This window comes from Lithobates pipiens, unplaced genomic scaffold (assembly GCF_037356315.1).
Source record: "Lithobates pipiens isolate NorthernLeopardFrog02 unplaced genomic scaffold, aLitPip1_a1.2 Scaffold_1, whole genome shotgun sequence".
Taxonomy (NCBI): Eukaryota; Metazoa; Chordata; class Amphibia; order Anura; family Ranidae; genus Lithobates; species Lithobates pipiens.
In genome coordinates, this window is record NW_027507685.1 from 52,343,055 (window position 1) to 52,362,183 (window position 19,129).

The window sequence follows — 19,129 nt, forward strand, 5'->3', positions numbered from 1 at the left end:
CTGATAAGAGGCATGGAGGAGCTCAGTTATGAGGAAAGATTAGAGGAACTGAAATTATTCACTCTTGAGAAGAGGAGAATAAGAGGGGATATGATAAACATGTTCAAATATATAAGGGGTCCATATAGTGAACTTGGTGTTGAGTTATTCTCTTTACAGTCAACACAGAGGACACAGGGGCACTCTTTACATCTAGAGGAAAAGAGAATTCCTCTCCGAATACGGAAAGGTTTCTTCACAGCAAGAGCTGTGAAAATGTGGAATAGACTGGCACCAGAGGTGTTCTGGCCAGCTCAGTAGATTGCTTTAAGAAAGAACTGGATACTTTCCTAAATGTTCATAATATAACTGGATACTAACATTTATAGGTAAAGTTGATCCAGGGAAAATCCGATTGCCTCTTGGGGGATCAGGAAGGATTTTTTTCACCTGCTGTAGCAAATTGGAGCATGCTCTGCTGTTTTTTTTTTTTTTGCCTTCCTCTCGATCAACTTTGGGTATAGAATTGGGTATATTGGATTGTATGATATTTTTTTATGGTTGAACTGGATGGACTTCTCTCTACTACTGCTGCTAATGTGAAAAGTAAGCTGTCTGCAAATTACCAGATTTTTCGAGGAAGATTGTTGGGCTCAATGGGTCCCCAAAGTTCGCCCTACCAAGCCAATGCCTGCAACCAAACCTGATTATAAGCCAGATGTCATGGCTGGGTGCTCAATTCAGCATGCTCCAGGCGCCCATGTCCTACCCGGACCTTAAGACCCTGCTTCGGCTGTCCATATGTCAGCAACCATGAATCAGGCAGAAGTACAATCAAATCACACTTGTTTATTAATAAAAATAAAAAGGTAAAAAGAAAAAGCGTAGTCAAGCATAGCCAGAGTCCAGTAGCCAGATCGGGTAGTCAGCCAGTCTAAAGTTCATTAACCAGATCGGGTAATCAGCCAGGCCTGAAGTCAGGGATCCAAGGAGAGCAAATGCAAGCAGGATAAGAAGCCAGGAGGGATGTCAGCAAGCCAGTCTTGAAACAAACAGCAGGAGATGGTTCCATGTGATGTGACCAACGTGAAGGCAAAGGAGAAATGAGCTGGAAAGCTTTAAATAGGCAGTTCAGACAAGCATCATCTGGAACAGCTGGAAACTGTGGAAAGAGAAGAGAGCTGGCAATTAGCCGACAGCTGAGCGGCCAGCCCAGAGGAGGAAGGGCTAAGCCAGCCCTGACACCACACCTGGAAGAGGACATTTTGGAAAAAAAAACTCAATGGGTGGATGAAGCTGTGTACAGTTTCATCCGGATCCCTCTTCAGACAGACTTTCTGAAACTGTCACCCAAGGTGGCTGAAAGATATACCTCCATGCTACACACCTGGGGCTAAGGCTGTAAGATTAACCTGGATGGTGTAGTTATCCATAGGCCAGACCGAAAGGACATCAAACGCTTTGTCACTACAGTGAATGCAAAGGGAGAACCCTTGATCTTGTCCGATCACAGGTACTATTGGTGAATACCATAAGATGCACCTGTGTTTTTCCTTTTTCTCTCCTTGTGGATTACAAATGTATGTTGTGTTATGTCAAGCATGCTATGCTGAGAGCCAATTTACACTCACAAGTTGTTGCTAGTGGAGAACATTCCAGAAAGCTGTACTGCCAGGATTGCGCTGGACTGGATGCTGCCGGCAGATACAGGGAGTGCTAATCTGAGCCACGTTGGCTAATGTTGAAGTTGTTGGGGGGATCCACCCTGAAAAGAGACCTGTGATCTTCCGCAGGTTGGGGTTTCTTCAATTGAGGAAGGAAGCTACCTAGGTCTGCAGCTGTCACGTGGACAGATTGAGAATGTCATTGCAAGGGGACCGTGAGTATCACAGTGCTCTAGCCGACCTGTGAGTATAGATCTTTTTTTTTCCCCTGTGAGGTTGAGTTTCCATGGGGTGCTCAGTCAAGTCTGGCTCATTACTTATTCACTGGCCCATATATATCTTTCATACATTAAAAAATTTATTGAGTACTACGTAACTATTAATGTGTATGCGTACCTATCTTATAGCAGCTCTTTTGCATATGGTGTACCAATGCCTGCTAATATGTAATACCTTGTATTACATTCATCATTGTTTACGATCTCTCATGTGCTGTCAAGCTGACATGTATGTATCCATTATGTTTATACCATGTGTGCATGTATATATATGAAATTACTTTTTTACTGTGTTACAAATAAAAAATGTTTACTAAATACTCTACCTCCAAAAGTCAATTGCCTCATTTAAAGTCCCACATTCCCTTCCTAAGTACTTGAATCCAGGGTGGAGGTACATTTATTGTGCCTCATTTAAAGTCCCAACCCCCCCCCCCCCCCCCTTTGGCTATATTCTTGTTAGCGCAGTGCATAATAAACACAGGTATGTATGCTTATAAAAATGAGGCCACAATCCTCAATGAAAATTCAAGATGGCGGTCTCTCTGACAGATAATTATCTCAGGACAACAAGCTACTGGGAATGTTTCAAGCAGGTATGAGAAACAACAGTGATTTTGCCTTTAAACATCCCTTTATGCTTAATCTTTTTAAAAATGATACTTAATTTGAGCAAATACAGTAGTTTAATTTACACTAAGGCATATATATATATATATATATATATATATATATATATATATATATATATATATATATATATTGTGAGGGGTTAGCTCGGCAGCGGGTGTGTGTGACCCCCTGGATGGGTTCACAACACAAAGTCAGGCACAGCAGACAGCGGTGTAGGTTAAAAAAACAAAAGATCCGGTTTATTTATGCTACATGCAGTGATACATATAACAGCCAAACAAAATAAAACAAGAAAATAAATCCTGGTCAGCTTGACCTCTAACTACACACGTAGACTCCCTGTCTAACAACTGGGTGCAGCCTTGTGCTGTACCAGTCCCTGCCTTTGTTGTAAAGGTTTTGCCACACAGGCGTTAACTCACCGCACAGTACAGGTGACACACTCCCCAGTCTATACAACACAAAACTGGTTCCAGGATGGAGCATCTCCCTATGCATGCTGGGGTTTTTTGTAGAGGTCTTAATGAGCCCACTTACTACAGCTGGGCTCATTAACTCTTCCCCTCTAATTGTAAAAGTCTGCATAAAGCCTGAATCTAGGACACACATATTTCCCATCCTGGATACAACCAGGTGATTTTACCTGCGTGCTGCCACAATATATATATATATATATATATATATATATATATATATATAAAAGCATAACTATTCATCCTGTGAATTTGCATGCACATTATAATACACGATTTATATAGCACCAACAGTTTGCACAGTGCTTTACAACATGAGGGCAGACATTACAATACAATTCAATACAGGAGGAATCTGAGGGCCCTGCTTGTTAGAGCTTACATTCTAAAATGGTGGGTAAAGTGATACAAAAAGGTAATAACTGTGGGGGATGAGCTGATGGAGAAAATAAAAGTACAGTTGTTACATGGAGCCAGGATAGGCTTCTCTAAAGAGAAAGGTTTTCAGGGATTGTCTAAAAGACAGAGTAGGATATAGTCTGACAGACTGGGGTAGGGAATTCCAAAGGATGGGAGAGACTGGGGAGAAGACCTGGAGGAGAGCATGGGAGGAGGTGGCAATGGAACTAGAAAGAGGAAGAACGAAGAAAATGATTTGGTTGGGTATTTTGAGACTAGGTTAGTGATGTAGCTGGGGGCCAAGTTGCGGATGACTTTGTAAGTTATTGTTAGTATTTTGAATTTAATTAATTGGGTGAATGGCAACCCATGGAGGGATTGTCAGAGAGGGGTGGCAGACACTGAATGGTTGGTAAAGTGGATGAGTCTGGCAGCAGCATTCATGATGGACTGAATGGGGGGGGGATAGCCTATGTAAAGGTAAGCCAAATGAGGACAGAGTTGCAGGAGTCGAGGCGAGAGATAATCAGGGACTGGATTAGGAGCTTTGTGGTGTCAAGTTCTGGGCAAAAACAAGCGTTCTTTAGGCTATTTTCTGTTCTGAATGAATGTGCTATAATCACTGCATTATGGCCATCGAATGAAACTAAGGAGCATAGAAAATGCATACAGCTTTGGAACAAGAGATATAATGTAACAATTCTAAAGAACGCTAGAGGAAATGAGAAAATATATATATCCATTGGTTACCTTTATTTGTTAATTCCCTTTAGTGTTCTGTAGAATTGTTACACTGTATCTATTGTTACAAAACATATGTATTTCCTGTGCTCCTCACTTCTATCTAGTGCCCATATTTCTGTATGTAACTCCTGATGATAATAAAAGGACATTTGTTCAGAAGAGCAAATAGCCTAAATAACATTTTCCTTTTTTGTGTCCAGTTCGTACAGAATTATTAATAATACAGGTACATATATAGTGTTGTCAATTAACACAGCGCTTTACAAATATATTGTAGATTCACATCAATCCCTGCCCTCAAGGAGCGTAGAGTCTAAGGTCCCTAAATTACATTCATACTAGGGCCAATTTAGACAGGAGCCAATTAACCTACCAGCATGTCTTTGGAGTGTGGGAGTGAGCCAGAGTACCTGAAAGAAACCCAAACAGGCACAGGGAGCACATGAAAACTCCAGTCAGGTAGTGCTGTGGTTTGGATTTGAACCGACAAATCTAGTGCTGCTAGGCAGAAATGCTAACCACATACCCACTGTGCTGCTCAAAACATATGTACTTTCAAATTTCCTTGATTAACATCTATGCTATATATATATATATAAAAATGGACCCCCTTTAACAGGGAGACTGCAAAAATATACTTCACAGTGGCTGAATTAGCAGGGTCGCAAAGGTTGCACTTGTGACCGGGTCATGGCGTTCTGCCACTGTCAGGGGGCCCCACGGGAATTGGGAAGCTAAGCAGCTGAATCTGATCATTTAGCTGCTAGGCTTCACACTTTCTGCAGTGCATGCGCAGGAAGAGAAGGAGCAGATCAGCTCTCTCCTCTCCCAATTTGTGCAATGGAGGAGGGAGGGGGAACTGTTAGTGCAGGCTCTGAGCTGTATGAGAGAGACTCTCTCAGCTCAGAGTACTGATGAGGAGGCACTGATAGGCAGCACAGATAGGCTGCACTGATAGGTGGCACTGGCAGGCGACAGTGATGAACACTGATAGGCAACGTTGATAAGCTGCACTGTTGGGCAATGATAGGCGGCACTGATGAGCGTCACTGATGGCCACTGACAGGGCTGTACTGATAATCAGGGCACTCATGATCAGTGCTCTGATTATCAGTGTAAACAATGTACTGACAGTCTTGGGAAGAAAGGACTGGTGATAACTGGCAAGTCAGTTTCGATGTGATCAGTTGATCACATGGTAAAGGGCCGCTGTGATTGGCAGGGTTCTGTAAGGATGTCCATGTACACCCTCTCAGAACTAGGAGCTCCGGGGCTAGGATGGAAAGGGAGGGCTGAGTGAGGGGAGCCCTTCATGGTTTCTTGTACCGGTGCCCTGAAGGGTCTGGTTATGCCTATGGTACTCCATCCGGAAGTGTCTTCTTGAAGCAAAGTTTTTAGAACTCATTTTGTATTGTAGAGAGTCAGCCTGGGGCAGGGTTAAGAAGGGGTTAATTGAAGAGGGCAGGTACTTCCCCTTCAGACCTGCTTATTGCCAGCTGAGTTGGAAATGTCAGGGAGGAGATGTGTGTTTGGAGAGAGATGGCTGTTGAGCTATCAAAGCTGAGAGGAGCTTGAAGCTGCTACCTATGACTTGATCCTGCTGGGTGAGCTTGCCTGAACTGGGACTTTGCTATGTTATATGCTGTGGCTGGGATGCTGAGCATTATTTAAAAGGACTGTCTTATACTGCTAAGAAGAGTTTTTGTGTTGCTTGAATTGGCTATACGCTTGTCGGTTTTCTGTTGCTTTTTGCTGAATAAAGCCTTTTAAGTTGACTGAACTGTCTGAGCTGGCTTGTCACCCCCTGATCCCTTACAAATTGGTGGAGAATGCAGACAGTTTGAGTGGTCCAGTCCAATCCCATGTCCTGGGTAGGGATGAGCCGAACACCCCCCGGTTCGGTTCGCACCAGAACTTTCGAACGGACCCGAAATTCTAACGAACTTTAGAACCCCATTGAAGTCTATGGGATTCGAACGTTCGAAATTAAAAGTGCTAATTTTAACGGCTAATATGCAAGATACTGTCCTAAAAAGGGTTTGGGGACCTGGATCTTGCCCCAGGGGACATGGGTCAATGCCTAAAATGTTTTTAAAAATGGCCGTTTTGGCGGGAGCACTGATTTTAATGATGATTAAAGTGAAAAAAAAAGTGAAATATTCCTTTAAATATGGTGCCTGGGGGGTGTCTGTAGTATGCCTGTGAAGTGCCACGTGTTTCCCGTGTTTAGAACAGTCCCTGCACAAAATGACATTAAACAGAAATAACATCATTGAAAACTGCTTGCGGTTTTAATGTTATATCTGGTTCCTGCAATATGGCTGAAAATCATTGAGAAAAATGGCATGGGTAGCCCTCCCTGCCCATTACCAGCCCCTTTGGGTCTTGTATGCATATCAAGGGGAACCCCGTACCCATATTAAAAAAAGGAAATGCGTGTGGCCCCCAGGCCCTATATACTCAGAACAGCAGTATACAGGCGGTGCAAACAAGACAGGGACTGTGTAGGTTTGTTGTGTTAAGTTGAATCTGTTTGTAATTTTCAACTGGTACATTTTTAAAGTGTAGCACCAGTCAAAAAAACAATTTTTAAGCTTTTTGGAAAACATAGGGAAGGGTTATCACCCCTGTATAATTTGTTTTGTCGTACATCTTTTTTCATCTCACTTGCTGTTGTCTCCTTCCGTTTGCAAGTAGGAGATGTTTGTAAGTTGGATGTTTGAAAGTAGGGGCCTGCCCTATATGCTCTGCAGAAATGGCGGAACAAGGTGTTGGTTTTGCCACAACATTGTAAGCCCTCAAAGTGACTCTTGCTGGGTGCTGGAGCGCCCTGCTGTGAACGATTATATCAAGAATTGTAATTACATGCCATTGTTGAACAGTGGTAGAAAAATTGACCTTTGGTGGTTGTGGTGCTGGTGCCACAACACTATAAGTCCTCACAGTTACTCTGGGTGGGCACAGGAACGGGCCCTCCTGTGAAATATTATATCAAGAATTGTAATTACATGTCCCTGTTAAACAGGGGCAGAAAAATTGGGCCTTAGGCACTGGTGCTGGTGCCACGACACTGCAACCTCTCCCATATACTCTAGTTTTATTGCAGGAATTAGCCCTGCTGCAAAGCATTGCATCAAAAATTGTAATTAAACGCCCCTGTTAAACAGGGGCAGAAAAATTGGGCCTTAGGCACTGGTGCTGGTGCCACCACACTGCAACCTCTCCCATATACTCTAGTTTTATTGCAGGAATTAGCCCTGCTGCAAAGCATTGCATCAAAAATTGTAATTAAACGCCCCTGTTAAACAGGGGCTGAAAAATTGGGCTGCTGGCATCACCCAGAACCAAAAATGTTCTTCCAACATATCAGCGGAGGAGGAAGAGGATAGACAATCAACAAAACAGGACAGTCACTCAGCATCAGCATAGGCAGTCTTGAAGGGATGTGATATTTAAAAAAAAAATTATTCAGTTACATCAGCTTCAGGTGCTTGGAAGATGTGGGTGATCCAAGACTGATTCATCTTGATGAAGGTCAGTTGATCAATTGATTCGGTGGACAGGCGCACCCTGTGATCGGTAACAAAGCCACCAGCAGCACTGAAGGTGCGTTCCGAAAGAACGCTGGATGCAGGACAGGTCAGTAGCTCAATTGCATACTGTGCAAGCTCTGGCCAGTGATCCATCCTCAAGACCCAGTAAGCCAGAGGATTTATGGTGGGAAAGGTGTCCAAGTCTGACCTTGCCCCTAGGTATTCCTGTACCATGTAAATCAGACGCTGGCGATGGTTGCTGGAACCGATCATACCTTGGGGCTGCGGACTAAAAAATTGTCTGAAAGCATCAGTCAGACGGCCACCTTCTCCACCGCTCCTTCTGACCGATGCCTCAGCAACACGTTGTCCAGGACCAGGATTTTGTAACCTCCCAGTCTCTGGGAACACGTTGCACAGACCTTTCTGCAAGGCCTCCCGGAGATGTCTCATCCTCTGCTCCCTCTGCGATGGCAAGATAAGGTCGGCAACCTTACCCTTGTACCGTGGATCAAGGAGAGTGGCCAGCCAGTAATGGTCCCTCTCCTTGATCCGAAGAATACGAGGATCCTTCCGCAGGCTTTGCAGGATCAGGGAGGCCATGCAGCGTAGGTTAGCTGAGACATTCGGTCCGGAGTCCTCTGGGTCACTAAGGGCAACATGATCCGCAGCTACCTCCTCCCAGCCACGTACAAGTCCACGTGTTTCTTGGGACTGTAAATCATCCCTACAAGACTGCTGCTGCTGATGCTGAGTGCCAGCCTCCACCTCCATGCTGACACAATCATCCTCCTCCTCCTCTTCCTCCTCCTCATCCTCTTCCTGTGTGATGGGTGGCACAGCAGGAACACTGTCTGGATAAAGGGGGCCTTGAGAGGCAAGGAAGTCGTCCTCTTCCTGCTTCTGTTCTGCCTCAAGTGCCCTGTCCATTATTCCACGCAGCGTATGCTCCAACAGGTGGACAAGAGGTACAGTGTCACTGATGCATGCACTGTCACTGCTCACCATCCTTGTGGCCTCCTCAAACAGTGACAGGACAGGCCCTCTGCTGCGTGTGCAGCCGCTGCAGCATGGCCAACGTTGAGTTCCACCTGGTGGGCATGTCACATATAAGGCGGTTCTTGGGCAGGTTCAACTCCTTTTGGAGCTCAGCCAGCCGAGCACAGGCATTAAATGATCGGCGGAAATGCACACAGACTTTCCTGGCCTGCTTCAGGACATCCTGTAAGCCGGGGTACCTGCCCAAGAACCGCTGCACCACCAGGTTAAGGACGTGAGCTACACAGGGCACATGGGTCAGTTGTCCCTGTCGGAGGGCGGAGAGGAGGTTGGTGCCATTGTCGCAAACCACCATTCCTGGCTTAAGCTGGCGTGGCGTCAACCAGCTTTCGGCCTGCCCGTGCAGAGCTGACAAAACATCCGCCCCAGTGTGGCTCCTGTCCCCCAAACAAACCAGCACAAGCACGGCATGGCATCGTTTTGCCTGCGTACTTGCGTAGCCCCTGGAACGCCTATGGAGCACCGCTGGTTCTGAGGACAGAGCACTGGAAGAGGCCATGGAGGAAGAAGAAGAGGAGGGGTGGAGGAGAGAGGTGTGTCACAACCAATAGTAGCATTTTGGAGGCGTGGTGGCGGAACAACCTCCAACACTACTGCACCTTGTCCTGCATCCTTCCCAGCTGCCAGAAGAGTGACCCAATGGGCCGTGAAAGACAGGTAACGTTCCTGTCCATGCCTGCTGGACCATGAGTCAGCGGTAATATGCACCTTACCGCTGACCGCCCTGTCCAGCAAGGCAAGGACATTGCCTTCCACATGCCGGTAGAGAGCCGGAATCGCCTTCCGTGAGAAAAAGTGGTGTTTGGGGACCTGCCACTGAGGAACCGCACATTGTACAAACTCACGGAAGGGGGCCGAGTCTACCAACTGAAAAGGCAGCAGTTGAAGTGCCAGCAATTTAGCCAAGCTAGCATTCAACCGCTGGGCATGTGGATGGCTGGGAGTGAACTTCTTTCGCCGGTCCAGCAGCTGGGGCAGGGACGTTTGCCTGCTATAATCGGACGTGGGTGTACTGCTAGCAGAGTGCCCGGAAGCACTTGGCTGTGACACACCTAATTCTACACCTTCCTCTCAGAGCAGGTTTCAGAGAGGACTGAAGGTCTAGTGGGGTTGGAGATGCCAGCTGATGAGGAGCAAGGAGAGGTCCGCTTTATTCTTTGGTGTGGGTCTTTGAGGTACGCTTGCCAACGAGCTGCATGGCAGGTCAACATATGTCTGGTCAAGCATGTGGTGCCCAAGCGGCTGATGTTTTGGCCACGCGAGATACGCTTGAGACATATGTTGCAAATAGCAGCGGTGCGATCTGATGCACTCGTCTCATAAAAGGCCCACACCAAAGAACTTTTAGAGTAACGCGCAGAGGCAGCGCCCTGCACAGGCGGAGCTCTGCGGTGTGATTCCGTCGGTGTGCTGCCCCTAAGCTGGCCCCCGGAGGGCATCCTGCCTCGTCGTTCCTCCTCCTCCTCTCTCCTACCAGGCACCCACGTGGAGTCAGTGCCCTCATCATCCCCCCCCTCTTCATCGCTGTAGCAAACCTGGCAGTATGCTGCAGCTTGTGGAACATGACTGCCAGATTGCTGTCCTTCTTGAGCATCCCCTCTCTCTGCGCTCACGCTACTGCCTTCCTCTAGCTGAGTGTCATCATCAGAGCCTACAAAACACTGGGCATCCTCCTGGAGCATGTACCCAACACTGTGCTCAAAGAGTTCAGGAGACTCCTGAGGAGGACGTGGTGGGTCTAGGGAAGGAGTCACTGATGATGACATTGAGAGGAGGGAAGACGATGCGTTGGCAGCTGCTTTGCTAGTTCCCTGAGACTGGGTGAGAGAGGATGAGGAGGATGAAGATGGCTTGGTCATCCACTCTACCAAGTCGTTGGCATGTTGCGGTTCAACATGTCCAGCTGCCGAAAAGAAGCACAAGCGTCTCCCATGGTCACGTGCTGATGACAATGCACCATGCCCACGACCAGCACTGTTGTCTCTAGACACAGAGCCTGCTTGCCCTCTTTTATCGGCTCGCGCCTGTCTGCCTTTCCTTGCTGGCCTTCCAGACATGGTAATTGCCTGAAGGGAGTTGGGTAAAACAGTAGTGTAATGGAGTCACACAACACCCACTAAGCCCTGCAGATGGCTCTATTAGAGAACAGCAATAAACGGTAGATACAGGTGTATATTGTGCTGGAGTCACACAACACCGACAAACTCCTGCAGATGCCTTTATTATAGAACACCAGAGATAAAGGGGTATACTGTAATTGAGTCACACAACACCCACTAAGCCCTGCAGATGCCTCTATTAGAGAACAGCAATAAAGGGTAGATACAGGTGTATATTGTGCTGGAGGCACAAAAAACCCACTAACTCCTGCAGATGCCTTTATTATAGAACACCAGAGATAAAGGGGTATATACAGATGTATACTGTGCTGTGCTGGAGGCACACACAACTTCCAATAACTCCTGCAGATGGCAAGTGGGCTCAAATAGAGAAGAGCTATGTAGGTGGATATAGCGGTGTGTACTGGGTACAGAGCACGCAGACAGCACGCACAAGCTCCTAACACTACTGACTGCAAGCTCTATTATAAAAGATAGATCACTAGCTATATAGGTGAGGTGAATATAGCGGTGTATACTGCGGTCAGGGCAAGCAGACAACAACCACTACAGAAGAGCAAGATCGAAAATCGGCCGATAACGATCGGTGTGTACTGTGTTGAAGGTACACAGAACACCCACTAACTGCTTCAGACGCCAACACACTACACTAGGCCGCCTCGCTGGCGGCCTTATATAGTGTGGGGCGTGTACTACACAGCCTGAGCTATGATTGGCCACAGGCATCTTGCCTGTGGCCAATCATGGCTCTCCTCGCTGCTGGCGCTGTGATTGGCCAAGCATGCGGGGTCACAGTGCATGCTTGGCCAATCATGAGCCAGCAATGCACTGCGATGACGCAGTGCATTGTGGGCCGTGAGCGCCACACGAATTTGGTGCGAACAGCCCATAACGTTCGGAATTCGCCGAACGGGCGAACAGCCGATGTTCGAGTCGAACGTATGTTCGAATCGAACACGAAGCTCATCCCTAGTCCTGGGTTAAAGCTGCACAGACGGTGAAGTCTTCTGAACAAGCCATGGAGGATGTGGTTAAGCAGAAGCAGGCCCTGCTACAAATGCAGGCCCGCAATGAGGAGGCACAGGTCCATCAGGAGCAGATCCTGGTACAGACAGTCTCTGTGCAACAGGAAACAAACTGCTTACTGAGTAAGCAGAGAGCAGGACTGCAAAGGGCAGTGACCCAGCAGGCTCAAATAATGAAAGGTGACCCACTGTAAAGAGTGACCCCCGGAAGGCAGTGCAGTGGACTATGCAAAACATGACAGCCATAGATAATGTGGAAGCTTATATGGCAATGCTTAAAAGGATTGCAACAAGGGAAGACCCTGAGAAAGACTGGGCGGATGTGCTGGCTCCTTTCCTGACTGCAGATCCTCAACATACCTATTGTGATTTGGTTTCTGAATCAACATGAGACTATAAACTGCTTAAGACAGAAATCCTAGCCAGGCTGGGAGTGACTGTGCCTCTAAGGGCAAACCATGTTCATGAATTGTGCTTTGGCAGAGCTAAGTCTGCCCGTGCGCAACTGAATCGTCTACTGCACCTGTTCCAGGATTGGCTGAAACCAGAGGAGAAGACCACCACTCAGATTGTAGAGCGAGTTGCACTGGATCACTTTTTGCATGGTCTTCCTAAGTAGCTGCACAGATGGGTGGCTCAGTCCAAGCCTAAGTCCCTGGATGAGATGGCTGCTGCTGTCCAGCACTACACTTATACAGAAAGTGTTCAGGAGAGTCCCTCTATTACCAGAGCGCCGGCCCATTCTAAGGAAGTGCGTTCCAGTGCAAAGATGGCAACGGCTGAATGCATGCATGCCTGCTTGGGTGCCTGACACTCCTGCTAGGAGAATCCTAACCCTCCTGCGAGCCGGCAGGGAGAACGGGAACCCTGTGAGGTTCGCTATTGGTCCTGCCAACAACTGCGTCATATGACGGCCTAGTGTCCAAGGTGGGAGGAGCCAATGGAATGTGACATGGCTCGACATGGCTCTATGTTTGCTTTTGCCACTGGTCCAATGAACAATCCAAGCCGACTTGAGAGTGTGGTGCGGGTTAATGGGCAGGAAGTTGTAGCACTTCTTGACCCGGGGAGTGGGCTTTTGGGGAAATCTGATACCCAGGAAAAAAATTGGCGTGGTCTCTGTACATGGGGTTGTCAAGGACTATCCAATGGCCCATGTAACCCTGTCTACAACCGCAGGAACTGCTACACTGAGAGTTGGGGTGATCCCGGGGTTACCTCATGATTTGCTAATTGGGCGAGACTGCCCCCTATTTTGGGACTTGCGTTTACAAAAGTTCAATGGTTCAGGGGCCTCCCCTAAAAAGGAGAAACCCCCATGTGAAGTGTTAAATACTGTGTTACAGGAGGTAAACAGTAAATAAATCTGTCAGATGTGTGAACCTGCAGGAGCTGACCTAGATCCCCTGGAGGTGTTTGTTGGATTGGAGGCAGAGAGTTCTCCCTCTGGGACTGACTTGTCATATCTTGGGGGTTCTCAAAGTGATTTCTTTGGTGCTCAGAGAAAGGACTCCCCTTTGATCTCCACCAGGGAACAGGTCACATTGTTAAGTGGTGAGCCACAGCATCCTGCGGAAGATATGTGCTATCGCCGAGTTGCTGTGAATCATACTCTATGCTACAGGGTAGCCAAAAATCTAAACGTACTTAAATGTGGGCATAAACCATTAGCAAGGACCCAGAGGGGGGTTGCCAAACGGTCTGTTAGGGTCAGAGAGTCTAAACCTGGGGATCAAATGCTAGTGGTTGAGCCTACTGTGGAGAGCAGGTGTCTCATGGAGGGACAAGAATCCTCTGAGATAGTAGAAAAGGTTGGCGGAGAGTTAGCCCGGGGCAGGGTTAAGAAGGGGTTAATTGAAGAGGGCAGGTACTTCCCCTTCGGACCTCCTTATTGCCAGCTGAGTTGAAAATGTCAGGGAGGAGAAGTGTGTTTGGATAGAGAAATGGCTGTTGCGTAATCAAAGCTGAGAGGAGTTTGAAGCTGGAATAATCCCTGTTACCTATGACTTCTTGATCCTGCTGGGTGAGCTTGCCTGAACTCAGACTTTGCTATGTCAAATCTTTTCAGAGGGTCCCAGCTCCCACTTCCTCCCAGCGCACCACGGCGCCGGAAGGGAGATCACCTCTCCCCCCTCCCTCTCACCAATCATCTGGGACATGTCACAGGTCCGTTGTGTGGCGCAGCTCGCACATGCGCAGTGGGTGCCCGGCTGTGAAGCCACAGCCAGGCGCCCACAGTTACAATGCCGGTGCTGCAGAGAGGAGGGGGAGACGAACGGGTCTTCATGCGCCCACATCGCTGGATACTGGGACTGGTAAGAGTCTGATTATTAAAAGTCAGCAGCTGCGGTATTTGTAGCTGCTGTTTAATTTTTTTATTTTTTTTAAGCAGAACTCCGCTTTAAGTTGACTGAACTGTCTGAGCCGGTTTATCACCCCCTGATCCCTAAGGGCCGGTTCACACTGCGAGGCGAGGCGAGGCGACACGGCTCGCCTCGCCTCGCTCCCGCAAGTCGCCCCCATTCAGTACTATGGAACCGTTCTGAGAGGAGCGACTCGAGTCGCTCCGACTCAGAAAAAAGGTTCCTGTACTACTTCGGGGCGACTTCGGGGGCGACTTGCATTGACTTCTATGCAGAAGTCCTCTGCAAGTCGCCGCTGACCCCCCCTGCAAGTCGCGGCGAGGAAGTCGGAGACGCCTCGCCGCGGCTCGCAGTGTGAACCGGCCTTTACAGTATACACAGGTTTCCTCTTGTTATTTTAAACAAAATCAACAATAGCAGGAGCACAACTGGGTGCCAGAAAGGACCTTCACCAGTCAGTGTAATAAAATATGCAGATTTACAAAGACTGACAACTTTTCACATTGTAATAACATGTTAAAGATTATATAACATTTTTGTAACTGGGTTTGAGCCTAAATAAGATTAAATGCAAAAGCAAACATTTATTATTTTGCAGCTTACAGAGACACTCTAAGGCCGCGTACACACGCGCGGACTGTTTGCCCAACCTTGTTCGTCAAACAGTTTCGGCAAACAGTCCGCTCAAAATTTGCATGAGCGGACTTGCCCACACACGAGCGGACTGTTTCAACGAACTGTTTGCCAAACAGTCCGCTCAACTTTTGAAATGAACGGACTCGCCCACGTAAGGCGGAGGCAAATCCGCCCATTTCGAGCGCGTGTACAGGTAGGCGGGGCCCGCGAAGGAGACGTCGCGGGCTCCGCCGCCTGGAATGGGCTTAAAGGGGAACCCCAACGCCGAAAAAAATCGGCGTGGGGTCCCCCCAAAGTCCACACCAGACCCTTGTCCGAGCACGCTACCCGGCCGGCCAGGAAAGGGGGGCGAGCGAGCGCGCCCCCCCTCCTGAGCCGTACCAGGCCGCGTGCCCTCAACATGGGGGGGTGCCTTGGGGAAGGGGGGGCCGCGCGGCCCCCCCACCCCAAAGCACCTTGTCCCCATGTTGATGAGGACAAGGGCCTCTTCCCGACAACCCTGGCCGTTGGTTGTCGGGGTCTGCGGGCGGGGGGCTTATCGGAATCCGGGAGCCCCCTTTAAGAAGGGGGCCCCCGGATACCGGCCCCCCACCCTGTGTGAATGAGTATGGGGTACAATGTACCCCTACCCATTCACCTGTGAAATAAAGTACAAAAAAAACACAGCACAGGGAAAAAATATTTTATTGCACAGCTCCGGGGGTCTTCCTTCTTCGGGGGTCTTCTCGCCGGACTCCTCCGCTATGTGTGTGTAGCTCTTTTACTAGCGGAGGAGTCCGGCTTTCTTCCTCCCCGCCGCCGGCCTCTTCTCCCGACTTCGGGGGTCTTGTCCCCCTCTTCGGTTCTTCTGCCGGGCCACCGCGCCTTCTTGTAGCTCTTTTACAGGCGGTGGCCCGGTCTTCTGTCGCCGCTGCCTTCCGTTCTTCTGTCGCCGCCTTCGGTTCTTCTGCCGGGCCACCGCGCCTTCTTGTAGCTCTTTTACAGGCGGTGGCCCGGTCTTCTGTCGCCGCTGTCGCTGTCGCCGCCTTCCGTTCTTGTTCTTCTTCTTCTTCTTTTTCTTCTTCTCCAGGCGATGTTGACACGTCGCTCCCTCCGGCCGGAATGCCAGGGACACGCTCCGCTGCCACTTATATAGTGACAATGGGGCGGTGTCACATGGTATATGTCACATGGGTTGGTCACATGGTGACCCCGCCCCCTTACGATGTCATAGTCCCCATGTGACATCAACCCATGTGACCAACCCATGTGACATATACCATGTGACCCCGCCCCATTGTCACTATATAAGTGACCGCACAGCGCGGCTCTGGCATTCCGGCCGGAGGGAGCGACGTGTCAACATCGCCTGGAGAAGAAGAAGAAGAAGAAGAAGAAGAACAAGAACGGAAGGCGGCGACAGCGACAGCGGCGACAGAAGACCGGGCCACCGCCTGTAAAAGAGCTACAAGAAGGCGCGGTGGCCCGGTAGAAGAACCGAAGGCGGCGACAGAAGAACGGAAGGCAGCGGCGACAGAAGACCGGGCCACCGCCTGTAAAAGAGCTACAAGAAGGCGCGGTGGCCCGGCAGAAGAACCGAAGAGGGGGACAAGACCCCCGAAGTCGGGAGAAGAGGCCGGCGGCGGGGAGGAAGAAAGCCGGACTCCTCCGCTAGTAAAAGAGCTACACACACATAGCGGAGGAGTCCGGCGAGAAGACCCCCGAAGACGGAAGACCCCCGGAGCTGTGCAATAAAATATTTTTTCCCTGTGCTGTGTTTTTTTTTGTACTTTATTTCACAGGTGAATGGGTAGGGGTACATTGTACCCCATACTCATTCACACAGGGTGGGGGGCCGGTATCCGGGGGCCCCCTTCTTAAAGGGGGCTCCCGGATTCCGATAAGCCCCCCGCCCGCAGACCCCGACAACCAACGGCCAGGGTTGTCGGGAAGAGGCCCTTGTCCTCATCAACATGGGGACAAGGTGCTTTGGGGTGGGGGGGCCGCGCGGCCCCCCCTTCCCCAAGGCACCCCCCCATGTTGAGGGCACGCGGCCTGGTACGGCTCAGGAGGGGGGGCGCGCTCGCTCGCCCCCCTTTCCTGGCCGGCCGGGTGGCGTGCTCGGACAAGGGTCTGGTGTGGACTTTGGGGGAACCCCCACGCCGATTTTTTTCGGCGTTGGGGTTCCCCTTTAAGCCCATTCCAGGCGGCGGAGCCCGCGACGTCTCCTTCGCGGGCCCCGCCTACCTGTACACGCGCTCGAAATGGGCGGACTTTCCGAGCGGGAACAGTCCGCTCATTTCGAAAGTACAGCGGACAGGCCCACACACGGGCGGACTGTTCGCTCAAACACAGTTTCAGCGGACAGTTTTTCGGAATTTCCGAAAGACTTTGTCCGTCCAACTGTCCGCTGAAACTGTCCGCTGAAAGCCCACACACGAGCGGACTGTCCGCCCAAACACTGTTCAGCGGACAAGGTTGGGCGAACAGTCCGCCCGTGTGTACGCGGCCTAAGCCCTTGTGCACACGGTCAGACATTCTGACAACAAAATCCGTCAGATTTTTTCAGACGGATTTTGTCCGAAACTGGTGTTGCATACACACAGTCGGACAAAGTTGTCGGAAAATTTGATCGTTCGTAACGTGATGACGTTACTTAGTTAGGACGGGACTACGTTCAGGCTAGTAGCCAATAGCTTTGGACTAGGAATTTGATCTGAGCATGCGTGGCACTTTGTCCGATCGGAATTCTCTACAAACGATCGGACAAAGTCCAATCGGATCATGTTGTTGGAAAATTTTTATATCCAGCTCTCAAACTTTGTTGGACATTCCGACGGAAAAAGTCAGATGCAGCCCACACACGGTCGGATTATCCGACAATGTGGTCCGATCGGACATTTTCTATTGGAATGTCCGACCGTGTGTACAAGGGCTAATACAGGAGGTGTGTTACTGGTCAGATCACCAGGTGAAAACAGAGGGGAAAAGCCTAAAAAAAAGAAAACGAATGCAGCCCCCACATCTAATGATTGGTAAGCTGCAATATATTACATTTTTGGTTTTGGATTTAATATTGCTTTAAGTGTATCTGGTTTTAGTAGCAGATCAATTACTAAATTGTACAAGTTTGTTTTAAACAAGCTTGCTTGTTAGAAATAGTAGTAATAAAAGTAATTATCAAAGTATGGAAAAGATTAATGTCCTTTTCTCTAAATTTATCAGCAGAAAGTCGCTGGAGTGAGAACAAAAAGAGTGCAGCGCCAATGCTGATATATACCAAAAATACAATACATTTGTTATGGCATGTCCAATCAAATCAAGGTACATTCTATAAAAAACAAATGACTGTGTAACCCATTAAAGTGCTTTTGCATAAAAGTAAACCAAATACATGACAGATACAAATTAATCAACAAATGTGCGTAATAAAATTAAATAGCAAAAATACCCATGAAAGTGCTAGTGAATAAACCATAAACTGGATGATGCATACAACAATTAGTCCTGATCACAAACTATAAAGGGTGATTGCAGGTGAAATGGGCTCCAATCGTACATAAATAGTTCATAATTATAGGGGTTCTAGAGAAAAAAAAAGTGTAAGATGTCCAATACGCCCAGAGAGAAAAGGGGAGAGTGGCTGATACAAGAACATTCAGTGATTTAAAAGGGAAAAAATTTACACTTACCTTTTTCAGTCGCTGTGTGTCCTATGAAAAAATGTATCAGCAGCAGGACTAAACCCATTTCTGAAATGACTTTCATACACCAGAACATAAGTTATGAGGGTATGGCTAATGTCACCAGATGCTAGCTGCACACTTGTCTCATAAATTGTATCTTGAGGTTATTTATTCCAGGAAACACACAAAGTTTGACGTGGATTACAAAGTATCTTCCAAAGCCAGCCCCTTCTCCTCCCATGAGTGTGGAATAAACCTCCCATGATAAACGTCACTGGGGATACACACAGAATAAAATTAAGAGTTTAACCACTTGCCTACTGGGCACTTAAACCCCCCCTGCTGCCCAGACCAATTTTCAGCTTTCAGTGCTCTCACACTTTGAATGACAATTATTCAGTCATGCAACACTGTACCCAAATGCATTTGTTGTCCTTTTTTTTTATACAAATAGAGCTTTCTTTTGGTGGTATTTGATCACCTCTGAGTTTTTTATTTTTTTGCGCTATAAATGAAAACTTACTGAAAAGTTTGAAAAAACAAAATTTTCTTTGATTC

At 48.3% G+C, this 19,129-nt stretch overlaps 1 protein-coding gene across 1 annotated transcript in view; it reads right to left on the minus strand.

Moving 5' to 3' along the window:
* Nucleotides 1-18,709, minus strand: part of LOC143999273 (interleukin-13 receptor subunit alpha-1-like) — a 138,448-nt gene extending 119,739 nt beyond the window's left edge. The window contains exon 1 of the mRNA XM_077493982.1: nucleotides 18,578-18,709. Within this exon, the coding sequence (XP_077350108.1) occupies nucleotides 18,578-18,665 (88 nt within the window). The 5' untranslated portion in view covers nucleotides 18,666-18,709. The remainder of the gene's footprint in view (nucleotides 1-18,577) is intronic.
* Between the last annotated feature and the right edge of the window lie 420 nt (nucleotides 18,710-19,129).